This window comes from Ammospiza caudacuta, chromosome 4, assembly GCF_027887145.1.
Source record: "Ammospiza caudacuta isolate bAmmCau1 chromosome 4, bAmmCau1.pri, whole genome shotgun sequence".
Classification (NCBI taxonomy): Eukaryota; Metazoa; Chordata; class Aves; order Passeriformes; family Passerellidae; genus Ammospiza; species Ammospiza caudacuta.
Genome location: NC_080596.1, coordinates 7529368 through 7548845, shown reverse-complemented (window position 1 = coordinate 7548845; position 19478 = coordinate 7529368). Strand labels below are relative to the sequence as shown.

At 38.8% G+C, this 19478-nt stretch overlaps 1 protein-coding gene across 3 annotated transcripts in view; it reads left to right on the top strand.

Moving 5' to 3' along the window:
* Window positions 1-13070, top strand: part of MND1 (meiotic nuclear divisions 1) — a 41664-nt gene extending 28594 nt beyond the window's left edge. For all 3 annotated transcript variants that reach the window (XM_058804140.1, XM_058804142.1, XM_058804141.1), the window contains exons 7-8: window positions 11151-11195; window positions 12826-13070. In XM_058804140.1, the coding sequence (XP_058660123.1) occupies window positions 11151-11195; window positions 12826-12932 (152 nt within the window). In that variant the 3' untranslated portion in view covers window positions 12933-13070. The remainder of the gene's footprint in view (window positions 1-11150; window positions 11196-12825) is intronic.
* Window positions 13071-19478: the final 6408 nt, after the last annotated feature.

Below are 19478 nucleotides of genomic sequence, written 5' to 3'. Positions count from 1 at the left end.
CTCTGAATGTGTGGTCTCAGAGGCATCACTGCCAGTCCAGTTCAAGTTATTTTCTAAAATTAATACTTACATGATTCTGTGAAAATAAATTTTGGTAAAACACCCAGACTTTACTGAATACCATGAAAATGTCATGTTATATGTAATATGTATTTGAAAATGTCTTTTTTTCCTTTTAGGTCCTTCAAAAATTTCTAATTCTGATGTTTCTAAACAAAGAAAATTTTAGCTTGACAAACTGAGGAATTGTCAGGGTATATAGACAGTATGAGAAAAGAGTTCTGTATTGTTCAATTCTTTCATTCATCGTAATATCTGAAAGGTTAATGCTGAAAAGTTAATGTTTATTTAGATTTTTTTGAGTGCTTAGTTTGGGGGTTGTTTTTTTTTTGATACACCCAGCTATTCTCTTATGTTCAAATCAATTTGAAAATGTGTTGCATATGCAGATGTACTTCATGTTACAAAAACTTTAGTACTAAGAGGTAGATTCTTTGGGACATACTTACTAATGCTAGGAATAGTTCCTGTTCCCAGAAGAGAAACAGTAGCGAAGAAATTAAATGAAGATTGGACTATCCTGGCTAATGGAGGGACTTTAAAATGAGTTGCATCAATTTTACTCAAAATGTGTCAGAATGACAATAATTTACAAATGGTTTAATGGATTGTTGTTCAGAAATTGTATCAGAAAGGTGATTTAAACTAAAAAGCCTTGTCAGCAGTATCAGCTAATAAACTATTAAAAAAATTGAATGTTTCCACTTGGAAAAGTGGAAATCTACAAATAATTTTGAGCCTGGTCTAGGTGCCACCAAGATCAATAGTGTACAGATGAAGCCTTTAGAGAAAATGTTTTTTTAATCACTTTTACATGCAGTATGTTCAGTTTACAATTAGGAGAATATTTCCTAGCTACTGACCATGAAATATGCACCTGGCATCTGAAACAAGCTGTGCTTTTTACAGTTTGTGCAGCAATGCTGTTAACAGAGGTCTGCAGTTGGAAATTAGTCATTCTGCTGATGTTAGACTTGTGTCTTCACTCACACTTAAGTTAGTCTTAGTGGGTTAAACTAAACTTCCCTTGGAATGAATCAGACACTTGCTTAAAAGTACGTAGAAAAATAATGGTTATAAACGCAAGTACTCCTTTTTTAATGAGTCTCATCTTACAGAGTATTATATATTTAATATAGTCCTCTCCAGAGAATCTGGGTGAGAATATGACAGGAAGTAGACAATGGATGTTCATATATGGAGCTTGCAGGCGATCTGCTACTAATCAGAACAAAACTACACAGCTCACACACCCACGCCTTTTTTCCTCCTTCATCATGGAGTACCAGAGTATAAATAGATGTGCACCAGTTACGAAAGGACATGGTTACTCTACTGTTCGCAATAAACTAAGAATTTTGTTTTGTTTCCCCTGCTCCCTATACGGTTCTTGGAATAGCTTGTCATTCATTTGGAAGGTTGACAAATTAAATTACCTGTTCAAAAACTACATTAAAATGTAAATCAAACTAATGAAAACTAAACATAACTTAGTTTCTAGAAAGAATGAGGAATAATACATGTACTGGAATGTGAACATAGGGTTTTGTACAGTAATGCTAAAATTTTAGCTGTTAAGTAAAGTTGAGAAAAGGAACAGGGTACTTAATGAACGGAGGTACCAATGTGTACTTTGATTACTGATCCAAGCTGCTTTGGTAATCATAAGAAACTGGATGGAATTGCCCATTTGAGCAGAGTATCTGCCCCTTTATCTTCAGCCCTTCTGGTTTTTTTTTTTATCTTGAAAATCAAAGGAGGCTTGCCTGCATTTCAGATATTGAAAAGGCTGATCCTTTGACTAAGGAAACACTTACTAAGCAGAATCTGGCTGTGATTACCAGAGGCTGTAATGTAATGGCTTAAGGACCTTGCCTGACAAAAGCAAGTTAAAGAGTTCTCACCTTGGCCCTTCCTTCGTTCCTGTGCTGAATTTCACCAGTGATAAGCTGTCAGCTCAAGTTAGGAACTGATGGTGTAGATGCCTGTATCTTGTGATGGACTCTCCTGAGGTCTTTGAATCTCTCTTTCCATCCAGAAAATCTGAAGAAGTCTTTCATTGCCTTCTTCACAAGACACTGGTACATGTGGTCATTTGTCATGTACCTCACAGAATTGTCTGTCATGTGGTAATCTCTGAAGAGCACCCAGGGATCTTCTGACCAGCTAGGAACAGGTGATGAGTTTTCATAAGGGGATTTTCATGAACTCTGCAATGAATGGAACTGTTAGAAAATGGATTTGAAAAAACTTGAATGAGGGAGTATGTAAATGAGTGAGCAGCTTTTGGCACTTAGAAAAAAAGGAAAATATAACAGCCATGAAGAATAATGAATGAAAGGCCACCAGGTCAAACTGGGCAAATTAAGAAGTGTCTGTACACACATACCTAAGGCACAAAGCTTAAAGTGAAATATGGGGCTTTTGGCTGAAGCTGGAAAGCTTAACTCCAGAAGGGTCATTTGGCTTTCAGCAAAAGGCTCTTATTCTCTGCGTTTCAGAGAATTTCTCTGTCTCTGTGTTTGGTCGTCAGATAAGAGGTTACTCTGCAATGAGAAATTGTCCTAAATATTTAGACTTATGCATACTTGTGTTTTTATACCTCAAACACATTCTAGCCAGACTATTCTTAGGGAGTGTCGACTTAAGCCAACTTGCTTTAAAATGAAGCTGCATTTTAGCTAGTTAAGCAAAAAGCTATTTTTTGTCAGCGGAGCTTTCCTTGGACACTCAGAAAGAAGGCAGTTGGAGGACCAAATCTTTAGATAATGTATGTAGCAAACACCCTGCTTAAATGAACTTGCTACTCTGGAAGGTTGCTTTTTCTTTAAATCAAATGAGAACACTCACAAGACATATTTTTGTTCTTTATTTTGTTTCTTATTTGTTTATATTGGAATGACAGAAAAAATAGTTAAAGTGAGAGGCTCATAGGTGAAGTATATAGGAATAGCTTTATTGTCTCTGCCAGTAAATCCTTATGGCAAAAGCTCTTGAGCTGCTTGGGAATAGTAAACACTTGATAAAATTTGTGGTGTGGAAAATGGCTACTTATGGCTACATTTATGGCACTCTTTTATTTAGGAGTGAATTGGCTTATGGTTTCATTTATGACACTCTTCTATTTAGGAGTGCCCTGAGGAAAGGATCTAATCTATAGATCCATTAATATATGAAACAAAAAGGCTTGTGTGGAGTAAGTATTTTGCTTCTGTCTTCCAGGGTTAGACCTGCTAAGTTTGTTGTGTATGGTAGCACCCATTCAGATAATTTTGATAAAGTTATGGGGATATTTGAAGGAATGTACTGGCCTATATATTTTCATGACTTTGACATGCAAAATTACATCAGGAAGGGTATTGTGGATTTTAGTTCATTGTCTTTACTGCTATTATGCAGGGCTGTCAAATTGAGGTCTTCCCTGGCCTTGCTTAAAGAAATGTATTACTAATCTTTTATGTTAAAATATCTCCTATATTTTATGGGATGGTGTGTTATGTTTTCACTATGTGTTTTTCTGGATAATGACTGTTTATTCTTAATATAGATACCTTGTCCTGTGCCATTTAACAGAAGATTTTGCAGGGCAGGTTGTGTAAGTGCAAGACTAATGTTAGCACATTTGACAGTATTTCTAATGTTTTTTCTTCCCTTCTCACTTTAATGTCATATGAATTAGTTTCACTGAAAAGGGCAGGTTATCAGAGAAAAATTCAGAACAGAAAACCAATTTGGAAACAGCTAGAACAACACAGAAGTTTTCTCTCTGCCACTGTATGAGATCTTTTGGGGGGAAGTTTCTCTTTGGTATTTTGAGTCAGTTTTGCATGACGCTGTTTTAAGAAAGGTAGGGAAATATAATCCTGATGAAACAGCAGTAGTGTGAAATCTCAAACTACTTTATAATGTGTGAGCAATCCAGTATCAGAAAGGGAAATGGAGTTGATGAAGCTCTGTAATGTGGTCTGTCATGTATGTGCATCTGCTCAGTGTTTATATTAATGAGCTGGATAATACAATAGAAGATGTTCTTTTGTTATATTTGCAGATGATGACACTAGGAGAGACTGCATGGACAAAGGACAGAATGTGATTGCAAAATGATCATGATAAACTGCAAAGATGGTCTAATAACCAATGGATAGCATTCGGTAGTGGCAGGTGCAAGGCTGTTATCTGTATTCAAGGATATTGTGCTACACAAATGATCTGAGGCAGTTGGTTAAGTGGGGAGGCTTTGAAAAAAGATGTCAGAATTGAATATAAGAATTTTTGTTGTGCCAAGAAAAACCCCTACACTAAGATACAAAAGCAGTGGTATAACCCACAATGAGATGTATAAAATAATCTTTCTGCTCAAGGCAGAAAGTGTGGCACTAAAAGCTTTAGCATGGCTTCAGCTGTAACACATTGTCAGTGTTGGATATCCTACCTGGATATAGCCTAGTACTTTATTTCAAAGCATTCCTATATTCATGTAACTAAGTGCTCAGAGTAGAGCAAAAGGACATTGAGCAATCACATTCTGAGACAAAAAAACTTTACAAAAATAGGGCTCAAAAGAAGATGGTTCTTAGTGGGTTGTGCATATCTGTATCTCCTCAAGAGAAGAAAAGGAGCAGCCTGTTACTCAGGTTCATGGAGAAGGTGGCAAAAAGTAATAGCCTTAAATTGTAGGGCCAGAAAATTGGAAACCTTAAAAACAGGCAACAAATACCTCAGAAATGGCATAGGAAAAGTTGAACATATTTTGAGTTGTGGTGACAGAGACCAGAGAACCTCTTGCAATGCCTTCCAGACTCTTCTCTGCAATGTCTGTGGCACATGAGGTCACAGCAGATTGCAATACACATCTGCCTAAAAACCATGGTGCCCTGGCATGGGCTTCCTTGTGAAATACAATTCAGCAGCTCAGAAGTGTGCAAGTTCCTTTAGCTGTGCTGAAGGTGTGGCATTTATTTGGGAATGAAGTGGGGAAGGAAGAGTTGTCCAGTGCAAGAAAAACAGAGTGGTGTCAGGGAGACCTGAATCAGCCCTGAATGAAGTTGGTGTGCTTGTTTCTGTTTTGCAAGCTCATTGCTTCCCTCTGCTCTTTGGATGAAAATTGATGTATTTTAGTTATGCAACTAAGATTTCAGTGTGGATTTTCAACTACAACACTTGAAAGGTAAATGGTATTTTTCTGTAGGTACATGAGTATAGTAAACTTTAATGCCAGACCATGTCTTGCATAGAGGAACTTTTGGGTAGCAATTCTGACAAATTCTGTTGGACATTTTTGAAGAAGACCCTGTGTACATACTGATGAAATTTGACAGTGTGACCTTTTCATACAGTTTTTTTTGCTGATGAGACTTGACACTTTTTTCAGACACACTGACAGAGATCGCAGACCCTTTAAAACCATATTCTCAGCAATGTGAATCAGCTTCTTAGTAGCTCAGCTGTGCACTGCTACATCTCACCAGGTAGACAAGACTGGCACTGTGATACCTATTTGCTCAGGTTCATTTCCAAGCATATATACACTGGTGTTGCAGCAGAAATGCTGATTTTGTTAATTCATATATCACTATTGAGTATTTTTCTGCCTCAAATGGCTTATATTGTGTTCTATGCTTTTCAGAATAGTTGTAGATCAGTAGCTAGCATTCATAACTGTCAGTGATTTTTCTTGTAGTGCTGAAACTTTATTCAGAGTCTAAAATAAGTCAGTATAAAAAGTTGAGTTGAGTTTGTGATGCCATTTAAATGAGAAATCATATTTACACATTGACTTGAATTTAGTAATGAATTCTGACCTGTTGATTAACATAATGAGGAAAAGTGTTGTGTAGGATACTGGAGTATGGGAGAGGAGTGATGTGTTATTTTGGATTCAAAGGAGTTGACAGAATTCTGATGTGCTATCACTTTTCTACACGGCAGCTCTTTATTCTGTTTATAAGAGGAAGTTCCCATTTGGGAAGCATGGGGGAGGATAAAGATTTCCAATAGTATAGACATATCTGCCTGGTACAGGGTTACAAAACATTCTTGTAGAGCTCTTCTTGCCACATTCAGCCTGTTGACAGTGTTGTAGATTACTTATTCTCAAGGATACTCAAATATGGACCTTAAGAAGCCACTTCATCACATCATTTCCATAAATAGTCTCCAATGGCAAGCCATGGGCTCTTGATCGGAGTCTGTGGTGTCAGTTTGAATGGACAGGTGGGTAGGAATTACTAGGCAATAACCTTTTGTACTTTCTGTGGATGACAGGTGTATCATTTCTATGCTCACCTTCTACCCTGGCCTTTGGAGATGGGATCTTTATTTGCATGAGATGTTTTCATTAGTGGAAAGAATTTTGGAAACTGCGTCACAGGATATTATAGTGATGCTACCCCAGGAGAAGTAGGAAAACAAGTCTGTCACTGTCATGATGGCAAGGTAATGTTTCTGGAAAGTAAGGACAACATATGTGCAGGAGAATGATTATCCACTGCCTTCTGCAGAGGGTTATCCAGAGTCATGAGAGGTTCAAGTTTACATGTTCCTACTGTAGTTGCCATTTTTCATCTTTGAATTAGTTCCAAGTGAATGCATATTTATTACAGGAATTCAAATCCACTTAATGCACTTAATTTACCCTGACCAGTTTCACGGGAGAGATTGGGAATCTTTGGGCTAATAATCCTCCCTGGTCCCTGAGAACAGTTGCAGCTGTTCCCTGTGTTTCATGCTGAGGAATTGTGATCCATGCTGTAAAATAACTCCCTCGCCCACGTGGTGAAGGCTGCAGTTGTATTTTGCATGTGTCTGCTAACACCCTACAGGCTGATGGGTGACTCTCTCCCTGGGAAGGTGCTAATTCCCTCTGCAGTCACGTGCCTTTTAAGTGAGGAAGTCCATACCATTTTCTTGTGGCATTAGTTGTGGTAGGTCAAAACTGGCACTCAAGTGTGTAAGCTTTATAAATACAATTAGCTTTTGTTATTCTGGGGAAGTAGAGGTTCCTGGACCTAGGAGTCCTTAAAGTTATCCAGAAAATGCCAGAGTAGGATCTAGGAGATCAGAGAAAGTGACAGCTCTTTGTTCGTTTCTGCCAGCTCAGGTGGTTGTGAGCTGGTTCTGGGCATTGGTTTGTTTTGTTTTGTTTCTTTTACTATAGCTACCAGAACTGTCATATGGTGCCTTTACAATCTGAATTTGAGTACTCTTCCATGACTGTATCCTTAGTGTTCCTGTAATGATATGTGTGAGACTTAAAAATGTTTTTAGGAACAACCTAAAGTACATTTGGAAAATGTTTCTGAGGAGATGGTGGTTGTTACTATCACAATTGATTTTAGCCCTGTGGAAATATTTGAGACTTCTGCAGTTTTGGCCATTCAATTTTGGAATGCAAATAGGATTTTTAATTCAAACTCTCTCCCCCTTCCAGTGAAAAAGTGAGAGAATCTGGGGGAAGAAGGAAAGAGGAGGCTGTAGTTCTGCAGTATGCTGAGAATGACTGTAGGGGCTTCCTGAGTCAGATCAGAGACATTGTGGCCTTACAATGATTTGAGTCAATATATAATGCCTGTTGAGATTTGTTGGAAACACTGCTGTGCTGATGTTCTGTGCTGCTGGCCTTGACTCCTCACCAGGTGCTGTCCATTTGCTTTAGAAGCTTTTTGGTGCACCTCTGACATCTGTCCATGTGCCCGTTTGTCACCTCTGTCTCCTGGCCTGCTCCAAAATACCTGCAGGTCGCTGGTAGAATGCCACTTCCCTGCATTGAAAAGCATGTTTCCAACCCACCCTTGTTTTCATTTTAGGCATTTACTGTGGCTGGACCTTCCTTTCCATACCTTTGCTTTCCTCTGAGGGCGTAGAGGGGATTGTCCCTGTGAGAAGGACAATCACAATATGCTTGGGATAATGGTTCAGTTCCCAGAATCTGGGCTTTTTGAGTTCCCTGCAGTTCTCCAGAGATACTAGGAGTTGAGGGGAAAAAAAACTTTCATGAGGACTGGTCAAAATAACTCTGTCCTGTAGCCTTTCACTGTTTTGGGCATGTTTCCAGGTGTGTTTTGCTGACATAACAGACCAGCACTTCACATCTTGCTGCTCCTGGGCCTTGCACTGCTGTACATACAATGGTTGCTTTTGTTCAGTTTTGGAGACAAAAATGCAAGCTTCCATTTTCTTTCTTAGAAAATGCCAAATGTGCCTGAAATTAGTCAGCAGAGGATACAGGTATGTGCCTTAGCCAAATAAATGACTTGTATCCTGCAGACATGGGAGTGGGAAAGTCTACTGATTCATTGTCACACAAATAGGTGAAATAAATATGTAATGTCCAGAACAAATGGATTGTTTTGCAGCTTCCAGACAGCAATATATTGTCAGCCTATATGCAGACTGTAACTAGAGCCTAATGATAATGAGAACATCTGGAAGCATCTGGAAAATGTTGCCTCCTCTTTTGCTCACCTCTACTGCATATTTGGCGTTTCATTGTCTTGTGCAGATTCAGTACTGGAGTACTATTTAGCAGTTGCCAAAAATCAAGTTCAATTAGAGCAGCTCTGGTGAGCAGGAGGATCAGAAGGACTCCAGCCAAGTTTGGGGCTCCATGGTTGTGATGGTTTTGGCAATTAGCCAGTTGCCCTTAGGGCTGTGTTTGAGTTTCTCCCTTTTACAGCTTCACACAGTTGGTGTCCTTATTCTGTTTTGGAGTGTATATTTTTGAGTTCCCATGCTATTGCTCTCTTCAGATCTTGAGTTTCTTTTTCAGTGCAGTCTAAGAACCAGCCTGGCTGTGTGATCCCCCTGTGTGAGCTAGAGAACAAGCAGTCAGAAGTAGCATGGAGTTAGCTACACCCATACATAAAGTAGGTGTGTCAGGGGGTGTCTGCTTTACTACTCCTGCTTTCCCTCATCATCTGTGCATGTGTACATACAGATGGTGCAACCAATGAAAGTCCCAACAAGCAACTATAAAAGAGTTCCAGAAAGCACTGAAGGGGCAGAGTTCTTAATTTCTAACAGTTCTTGTGAGGTCTCTGGAAGATGCTGGCAGTGATGCACACGTGACTGGTGTCTGTGCCTGGAGATGCAGGTCCGTAACTATCAACTATCTTGTTCCTCTTCAGGCATGGTATTGGTTGCAGCAGACACACAAGGTCACGCAGTGGAATCATAGGCAAGACTTAAGACTGATCCCAAGGGGCTTAAATCTTGTCTTCAGATAGCTAAATGTTCACCTGTAGCCATGAGACACTGGGTATTATCTGTCTGTCTGTCTGTATTTCCTCATTATACCTTCCTGCTCTCACTACCATGTTTTCATTTCTAGCCACAATTGGTTATAGGCAGTGACTGCAATTCTCACTTGTTGTCCAGCCTATGTCTGCCATCACCTCAGCCTTTTCTTTGGCAGAGGTGTGAAGTCACATTTTCAGAACACATGATGACATATGTATATTTTAGCACACATGAGCAGTGTTTGCAGGGTGAGGGCACCATGCTGCCACTGTTGTGCTGGTCAATTGCTTCCAGCAAAACTGAGCTTTCTGCTGAGACCTCACAAGAGCTGTGGAATAGGTTGGCTCCCCCACCACCAGGATGCTGTCACCTCACAGCTCTGGATCCATGGAGTTTAATGCCATCCCACTTTCTTCACTTCATTTCAAACTTCATTACTTGGAGTCAAATACAGCTGTCAAGTTTTACAGTAGAATGCTGAGGTCACACATTTAAAGTCTTGATGAGTGGAAGCTCTTACTCTGCAGACTTGCATTAAGTAGGGTTAGGTACTGTTCCAAATGCCATCAGCTGCAAGTTTGTTGTCTGTGCTCCCAGTTGTGGAACTGAACAAGTGGGGATGGCAGCAAGCACTCAGCAAAGGAAATAAAGGATCCCTCTCTCAGGCTAAACTTGAATTTCTGATGCATGCAAGTAAGCAAAAATGCCATTTTCTTTCCCACTCAGTGTTTTGTTCATCTTTTTTGCTTTTCTTCATGCTGTGCTCAAACTTTCTAATTGTAGGCCAGTTTTAGAAACTGTATTGGCTTTGAAATTACTCCAATGTAAACATTTTTCATATCAGTTACTATTAAGGTTGGAGTAATGAGTACTTCCCTTCCTGTGTGCTAGCAGATGATTTTTCAACATATTTTGATTTTCCTTTAAGTTTAATGTGTATAACAGTGGGTACCTGATCATGTATTCATATCTCAGTACCCTGGAGACAAGTTTCATGCTGACCATTCAAATGAGTATTATCATGCAAGTACTGACAAGACTGACTGGGAATAGCTTAAGTTACATGTAGGCGTGAGAACCAGAATGATTCTGATAAATTCCCACGTTCCAGCCTAACCTGCTTAATTCGATTCAGTGCTTACTTTAATGGGAGCAAGGTGATCTAAGAGGAATTCTTCCTGGTTGTTTTGTCTCATGGAAACGATACAAAACCTGCTTGTAGTAATGGTAATTTACTATTACGTGTTTAGTTCTGGAATGGTGTTAAGGGACATAAGCCAAGTTTAATTGCCAGAAACATTTTTTTGTTTTAATTTCATTGAGGGATTCTCAAAGCTGTGGAGATATTCCAGAGCTATATGACAAACTTTTGGATTGATATGATAGACTGCTGCCTTGTTATTCTCCTTATCTCTGTAGAGTCATGCATACCCATGTGATAGTTTACTTATGTATAGAGAGGATTATGAAATATTTTCCATCTCTGTTGCCTCTGATATCTTTAGGCCATATATCTAGTTCAAATCTTGGTGAAGACAATTAAGCCCCTAGGCAAGCCAAACTAGGGTTATTTTATTTTAAAATATGCTTTTAAAATATGCTTTTAAAATTTATAGTAGTTCATATGGTATCTTTTATGCTCTTTACTCCTCTTTTTCTTTAACCTAGCTTTGTGCTTGTTGGAACCTTAGAAGTGTAAAACAAGTATTTGGAAGCAGTAGAATAACTTCCTTACATTGTGTGGTTCCATAAAAATGACATCAATAAAAATTTAGGTTTTGTGCCTTGAAACTGTGTGATGATTTTACTGTGATGTATGCTTTTATTGTTGTTGGTGTTTTTCTCTGTTTCAGGCCAAACAAACCAAGTGGCCAAGGAGGCAGCCAACAGATGGACTGGTGTGTATTGCAGTGACACAGCTTCACACTAGAGCAATTTCAGTAAAAGACCTACTTAGTATTAAGAACTTTAAATTTGATAAGAATTTGACATAGGATAGTCCTCACTTAAAAAAAAAACATAGAGGAATTTATTTTACTTATAAAACTATTATGATTCAACAAAAAGAATGCATCCTCTCAGTTTTGTTACTGAATATACTTCATATGCCATAACAGATTTGTTCTTCTGATGCTGTCTTGTACACTATATTAAATCCTGCAACTTGTTTCCTTGGATAAGTTAAAATCTCTTAAGATGAGGAAAGCAATAGAGACTGGAAATGGTGATGCCCAGGTATTCAGATAGTTTAATTCTATTCTGAATGTTCATTTCTTTATAAGGAGTAGAATGTTTTGTGGAATCTTATTGCTGCTACCATGTGAAGGATGCTGATACAAAGTAGGTATTTCTCAAACTAATTGATCAGTTTTGACAGGTAAAATGATGCATAGTTTTAAAGAATGCTACTGTAATGACATTCATATGGAAGTTTAACTCAGTTTTCTGTTGTTGCTTAGCTTTGCTTGTATTCATTCCCATTTTTCAAAGCAAACAATTTATATGTCCTTATGGTTTTTTAAAATTATTTAGAATATTGTTTATAATTTTTTGTCTAGAATAGATCTCCTGCTGATGGACTGCTTGCTATCATTGGTTGTGCCAAGTGCAGCAGGATATCAGTGTCTTAGTCTTTGGACTGTTTTATACCTGGCTTGTTTACTGCATATGGGGAAACAAAATTACGTGTTCTGGGAGTTGTCAGGGCTTTCTGCTGTTGGTGACAGGCTGTTCTCAAGGCTTTGAATGAGGTAAAGGAGCTGTGCCTCAGCCTGTAGAAGTACTTTGCTATTTAATTAGACAATTTGGTTATATGCTGCAGCATATTTTTCTTTTGAAGAGACAGTTTTAAAACCAAATGTGTGATGGTTAAAGAAAAGAAAAAATATCTCTAAGCTGTGCAGAGACAGTGAACACTTCCTCTCTTAAGGAATGCTGCAATTTATGGGTGTTAAAAATGACGTAATGAGTTTCAGTAAATGCTGCAGTGAAAACTTATGTTAAATTGAACAAAATGTATATGTTAAAGTAATGTGATGCTAAAAAGAGAAGTCCTGACTAAAATAAAGCTTCTTGAATAAATAGTGTCTGAACAAACACGCAGGACTAGAAAGGACCTTACGGTAAATTTAAATCCAATTTTTGTAGCTATAGACAGTCACATAGTAGGTGTCTAGTTGAAGAAGGACCTATAAAATACTAACTATGCATTCTCACACTTACCTCATCACTCTATAGCAGGCTTACACTGTAATTGTAGCTTTCAGTCTCCTTGTAAAAGAGGAGCAAGAAAAGATAAAGATAACATATTTTTATTCGGTGCTAAGTAAATGATTTCCTCTTTTTTGGAGGTTATTAACAAGAGCCTCATGTTTTCTGTTCTAAATCTACTTGATAATGATGTTCCCCACTATGTACCTTTTTCATACAGACAAGAGATACTGCAAATGGAAGGATTTTGTTGTAGCTGAGACTAAAATTCATGCTTTCCTAAATACTCAAAATGAATGTTTTTCATTCTGTTTACAGATAACATCTTTTCAATAAAGTCCTGGGCCAAGCGTAAGTTTGGATTTGAAGAGAGCAAAATAGATAAAGGTTTTGGAATCCCAGAAGATTTGGATTACATTGATTAGTGTTCAGTTGATGGCTGACACAGTTGTACATAGTTCGTTATATATTAATAGCTGCCATTTAAATGTGAATCCTCTCCAAAAAAGGTGACCGCCCTTTAATTTGCTGGTTTTGTTAAGGTTAATAAAATACTAAAAATATTTGTTGCCCTTTTTTTTTCTTGTATTCTGTAGATAGTAAATCTCATGCCTTCTTCTGTGAGACAGGCTTAGCATGGACAGAGGTTATAGGGAATAATTACTACAGAGCCTTGAGACTGGATTTAACTCTTCCTTTGCTTAACTGGAAGTGGTAAGTCCTAAGAGTTAGAAGCTCCAAGGATTTATGTTTAAACATGTTGAAGGCTTTGGAGTGGGAATTAGTGGGAACAATATGGAGTGGAATGAATTTTTCCCTCGTCTCACCAATGAAATAGAAAAGAGGCATAATCCATTAAGGGAAAAAAGTGAGACAGTAAGGAGGTGAGTAGAAAGGCTGAGGTCTGGTTTCTGGTAATTTTTTATTGTTTTGGTTGCTAGAATTGCTTGTAAGTTTAGTGACAACATGATATTTGTTGTTGCAAAATACTAGTGCAAGAGAGCTGAATTTGTTTGGATTCGACACTGAGAAAGCTGATCCGGTCAAGGGTATATCTGCATAGAAGGGGGAACAAAGAGCACCCATCCCTTCACACCACTGTGCACCAAGATTTAGGATGTTTATCTGGGATGTGAGAGACTGAATTCAACTTACTGTTAAAAACTGAGGACTTTGGCTTTATGCACGTTTTTCAATTTCAAGTTAAAAGCACAGCCAGCCGAAATAATAACAGATGGTGAGCACCTCATTTTTTTTGGTGAAGTTTCTGAAGCACCTCACTTTGTATCAGCTTCTGGTTTCTAGTTCTGATCTGTGCATGGCTGCAGCAAGAGAGGTGGACAGTGGAGACTGGCGTTCCACAACTGTGGATTGCAAGATGGCATTTGTGCTGTACAGCTCTGGAGGATTTAAGCTTTACCTTCAGGAGGTAGGTGGGCCTGCTGCAAGCTATCACTGAAAAGTGTCTGTCCACCTTTTATGTAACATCTGATGAGAGAGCATTGCTGAAATGTGGCATTTATCTGGAAATGTTCCCAGAAATCTGTCTCCTGTGACCTTTCCAATTAAAAAGTTTCCTAGCAGTTCAGCCCATGTTAAAATGCAAGGATTTCAGGTATGCCCCTGAATATTGTCATCTCATGTCTATGGGGACAGCAGAGTTACTGGGAAGATAACAGGTGAAAGATTTCCTCTCGGAGAGATAGCGTAGCAAGCTGTCCATTGCCTAAGGAAAATGTATGGGATGCCTGGCACATAGGAAGATGTCATTAAGCTTAAAATTGCAATGGTTTTTTGAGTTTGGAAGGACTTTATTCCTAATATTCCTTTTATGTGTTTGGAAGGACTTTATTTTTAGTATGTCCAATACTGAACCTTGAGTACAGCTGCTGACTTGTAAAGGTGTAAGGGAAGTTGGTGGTGCTGAGCTGAGTGTTGGAGAGTTCCTGAGCAGGCCTGGCTTTTGCCCCAGGAAGGAAGGGCGTGCTGTGCAGCAAAGCTCCCTGCGGTGCCAAACTGAACTCTACTGATGCACCTGTAGCTTGGGTGGTTGGGTTGCTCTTGGATTTTGTGCTGTGGAACAGTAAAGAGGCAGGCTCTTTTGGTTCTTTGTAGGAGATCTCTCTCAAGTGAGTCCTTTTTTGGTTTTGCTAAACATTTGGAGTGACTATTCTGTACCACCTAACAGGTTTGAGAAGCTCCTTGGCACATCTGTGTTCATACAGTAGAGATGATGATTTCTCAAAAGGCTTATTTGTATGAAGGAGCATTGAGCACATTAACTTACTGATGGTTTTTGCCTGTTAGAATCGCTTTCATGTGGCTGACCTTCTACTTGTCAGGGAGCCTCAGGTAATTTATGGTCTGTAGCAGCTTGTGCACCAAAACTTCCTCTGGTACCTGTGGGGATGAGGGTTTCTTACTGACTTCACTGTTTTGGCTACTTTCCAAATCCAAGAGGGAAACGAAGATGACCAGCTATGTAAGTTTAGCTGCAATATTGTGGCTTCCTGTCTGTAGGGTAAGAGCATTGTGGATTGTAATAAAACCTTTAAATGTAGTAAGTACCATCTAAATAACTATACTTGAGGTACAGAGATACTACAGTCAGCCAGAATGACCTGGCTTTAAAAATGTCAAACACAGCCTTTATGCTTTGAACACAGAACTTAGGTAGTTCAGTTGCAGGGATTTGAACAGCAGTGCAATTTTCTCTAGAGTTTTGGGTTTGTTCTATAGGTACAGAACAAACGTAGACATACCATTGCACTTTATTTTTTGTTCTGTCTTCTGGTGTTGGTTAGCAAACCTGGAGGGAGAATTTGTCTGCTTCTGTAAGGACACAATTTTGGAACAGTCAGAACAGAAATTTCTTAGCTAAAGAGAAGAACGGAAGAGGTGATGCATTACCAGAAACTGATTATTACTCCTCTAGTGGAATAGATTGATTTTGCGCTACTGTTTTGTGATTCTGGATTTTTAGCATAGGTGAATTTCAAGGGGAAAAGCAAAGACACATCCTTTCTGAGAGAAAAAGAGACAATTTGTGTATCTTGTATATTCCAAGATACTTTGAGCCTGCGGCATCTGCTCACTTTTGGAAGCTTTTCCTCTTAAAAAATTACGCAGCAGACTGCTAAATCCCACAATATGAAACTATGTTGGATTGTGTGGTTTGAGATGTGTGTTCACTTCAGTTTTTAGGAGAAGCTGGGACTTTGGTCTTCTGCCGAGTTAAAAGTCAGTAGCAGTTAAAATTATTTTCTTTCTGAGAAATTTTTTTCTATTAGCCTGTAGCAAAAATTAAAACACTTAAGCTGATTTTTTTGTCCCAATTTGTATTTTTGACTTTCTTGAGATAGAACCTGAAATATTTCTAAAAAATCTAACAAGAAGAACAGTGCTTACTTCTACTGTTACTCTTGTGGTTATGTCACAGCTATTTTATGTATGTCTTCCTCTTTTCTCTTTGTTTCTTATGCCCTATAGGGTTTTTTGCCCATGTAAGGTAAATGTTTTCAACTGTTATAGCTAAGCCAGTAGATGAGGCCCTAACTACAATTCAGGTTTATAATTAAAGCAGTTACTAGTGCAGTGGGTGAAAATCAAACCTGTTTTTAGCAGAGTCTGTTGTTCTGAACACTCTCAGGAACAGTATCAGGTCCGGCTTTTCAAAAACTCATGAGGAGATTATCTTTACAGTACTAGGCTGAGGCATTGGGTAGGCCTGCTCTTTGGGACTCATGTTGGTTGGCCACTGTGAAGTAAGAGAGATGCAGGAGAAAATATTTATGTCTACCTGATCTACTAAGAAACCTTAATTATTTAAAGAAAGTTGCTGATTGTTTCTGCCCTGAAACATCCCGTTCTTCCTTGTCTTTTATCTTGCCATCCACATGCTCTGTACAACACCAAGCATCAGCTCTAGGACTCCCTTTATGGCACTTGCAGAGTGTTAAATGTTAACTGTCACAAAGGTTTAGGTTTTGACGCGAGTCAGTTGCTAAGCCTTTCATTAATGCATCATGTAAAATGTCATTGCTGTTTGGGGGTGTATGAAAGGGAAAATCCAGGCTCTGACACAAATGGCACGGTGATGCTGTAGTCACGTGACAGAGGTGGAACCGAAACTTCTTGGGACAATGAGGGGAAGAGAAACCTAGTTTGTAGTTTGTGATGGTGACTAAGAACTTCAATGCAAGAGCTCCTTAGAGAGTTCTTCTGTCACCCAGGCATATTTCCACCAGTCAGGTGATCTGGTTGGTGCTTATCTCCATGTTTCTTTTAGAGGTGAGGTTTGTATGATCATACTTTTCTGTCATATATCTTCTCCTTTTCCCTCCTGTTCTTAAATTACCCAGTGATTTCAGCTAAGTTTACTCTGAGGGGCCCTGGTACAAGCTCACAATTTATTTATCTCTTCTGTTTGGCTGCCTGCCTGATAAATACAGGCTTTCCCTTTCCCACCTACCACTTTTGGAACTCTGAGAAGGGGTAGAGCATGCTGGAGGTGGGAGGAGGAAGAGAAGATGTCAAAGATGGTGATGGAATATGTGAGGGTCTGGCAGCATTGCTGGGGCTGAGATGGGATGATGTGTGCATCCTTTCAGTGGGAAGGAACAGGTGACTTAAACAAATGATGTCCTTGACTAATCCTCAGTGTCACACATGTGACAGGTAACGCCAGCTAGACACAGTTCCTGTGTAAGTATTCTTGTGCACAAGGAGTCTGCCTCCACAGCAAGGATAGCCTTTCTCTTCAGCTTCTTTTTCTCCTTGTCCCATTTGCATTTTCTACCCCTCCACTGTCATTTCCCTTTTAGATCCGCTTGTGGCAACCACATAGGCAGAGCAAGCGAAGCACTGCAGTCTGTACAGATGGCTGTCTGTCTTACTCCTCCTCCCGCTGACACTGCTGTCAGCACACACACCTTCCAGTGCACAGGCATACGGGAAGGGAAGCATCTATCTCTGCGTTAGACTTGCCTGTTTAAACTGTATGCACAGAAGGTTGCATGTCAAGAAGACCAGGGAGCAGAAAGATCTGTGAAGAGCACCACCAGCACCACTGAACTTCCCAGTGTCACTTCAGACTCTTCTGTAACGCCTCACAAATGAATGAACAGTTTTTGTGCTGTGTGATGGTTGTACCTAACCTAGTTAGAAAAATTTTCCTTACAAAAAAAAGTTCCTGCTGAAGTATTTATAAAGAACAGTTTTTAAGCAAAACCTGCTGGACAATTTTCTGTTTCCAGTATTTGATGAAATCCCAAGTTATTCGGAGAAAGGATGAGCCTTTCCATATGAAAAACTTAATTTTAAAATATACTCCATCCTTTTGTTTCAAAAAAACCTTACTGGTCTGGCAACCAGTGCTGAAGTAAATCCTGTAACCCATCCAAGGGACACCTTTTTTCAAGTGAGATGAACTTCTGCTGCGCTGCTGCTGAAGCTCAACAGGAGAAGCTGTTTAAAATTATGACTTCTAGAGAAAGCCAGTGATGGACATACTGAAGCCATGTCTTACAGGGATTCCCACCCTACATGGACACCTTTGATCACATCACCTTTCTTCAGGCAGCACCTCAATGGCATTCTGGAGATGGGAATTTTATGTTGAGATGCAAAAAAAAAAAAAAAAAAGAGTTCTCATTTTTTGAACTCTACAGTGAGAAAAATGGTCATGTATTCTCCCCCTTCGTGCTAAGAAAAAAAGGGGAGTAAAAAAGTAAATCACATGCTTTCTTGCACTATCATTACTAGCCATGCAAAACAATGCTTCTGGCTGATCCTGTCATTCTGGAGGATTTTTGAAGGAAGATAAAAAGTCAAATTTTCATACTTTGTTTTCAGTTTCTCAGAAAAATTAATTACCTATTTAATCAGATTTTTTTTTTTCCTTGTTATGCTGTTCTCGGTCAAAGACATACTCCCAGTGGCAGAAATGCTTTTTGATTAATTTTTTTGCATGGACACCAATTAATCATCATAATAAGCTATATTCTTCTGTGGGCTTTTTTTTCTCCTGAAATATTACTAGGCAATATCCTCTTCCCTAGGTTTTAAAAAGTCAGTCAGCTCCTGAGATCAGTGATTAAAAAATCCAAAATCAAGGCTCTGCAGCAGATCTGATTGTTATTTCTGTGGCGATTGATGCTGTACCTGTCTGAGAAGGATATGTGAAAAATAACACTGAAGAAAGTTATACTCAGTGCTCCAGAACACCAGTCTCTGTATCATCTGGTGAAAGGCAAGAAGCCTGGATGATGCGTTCCATTTTTGGTGTAACTACCATCCAGAGGCTCAGCAAATGAGTAATTTTTTTTCAAACTAAGCATTGAACAAAGCAGCTTCAAATCCATCTTTGTAATCCATCAACTTTTTCTGGTACTCTCAAGCTGTTTATAGAAGTTACCTTAGATTGGGGCTAGTAAAAATGAAAACAGATTCACAATCAAAACTTCAAAATTTAAAACGTTAGGTTCAAAATTGGATATCACATTGTTGAAGCTGTCTTTGTGTTCAACAAAAAAATAATCTAGGAGCCCTTTCCTTGTCATAAACTGTTTAAATCATTAGAAGATTGTACAAACCTAAGAGAACCATTCATGTCAGTGTAGGAAATATGTCTTCACTCTTTCAAGTAGGCATGATTGAAAATCTGCATTTTGGGGTTGTGTGTTTTCATGCTTATTCTTTCTTCAGTGCTTATACTGGAACTAAGAGAATTTTCTGTTAAATAGCCTTTACTGCTATGCAAATTTGACTGATGACTGGATAGGAACTTGGGGAAATGAAAAAAGGGAATTTAATGTCAAATTTTTTGGTTCTTTTTAGACTTTTCCCTCATCAGTCTTGAGCCAATAGAGTGGGCATTTTCTGACCTCTGGTTTGAACCAACTTCCCAAATCAGAAAACCATAAATGGAAAGCATTGATTCCTGACTTGATTTTCCAACTTACCAACTCCCC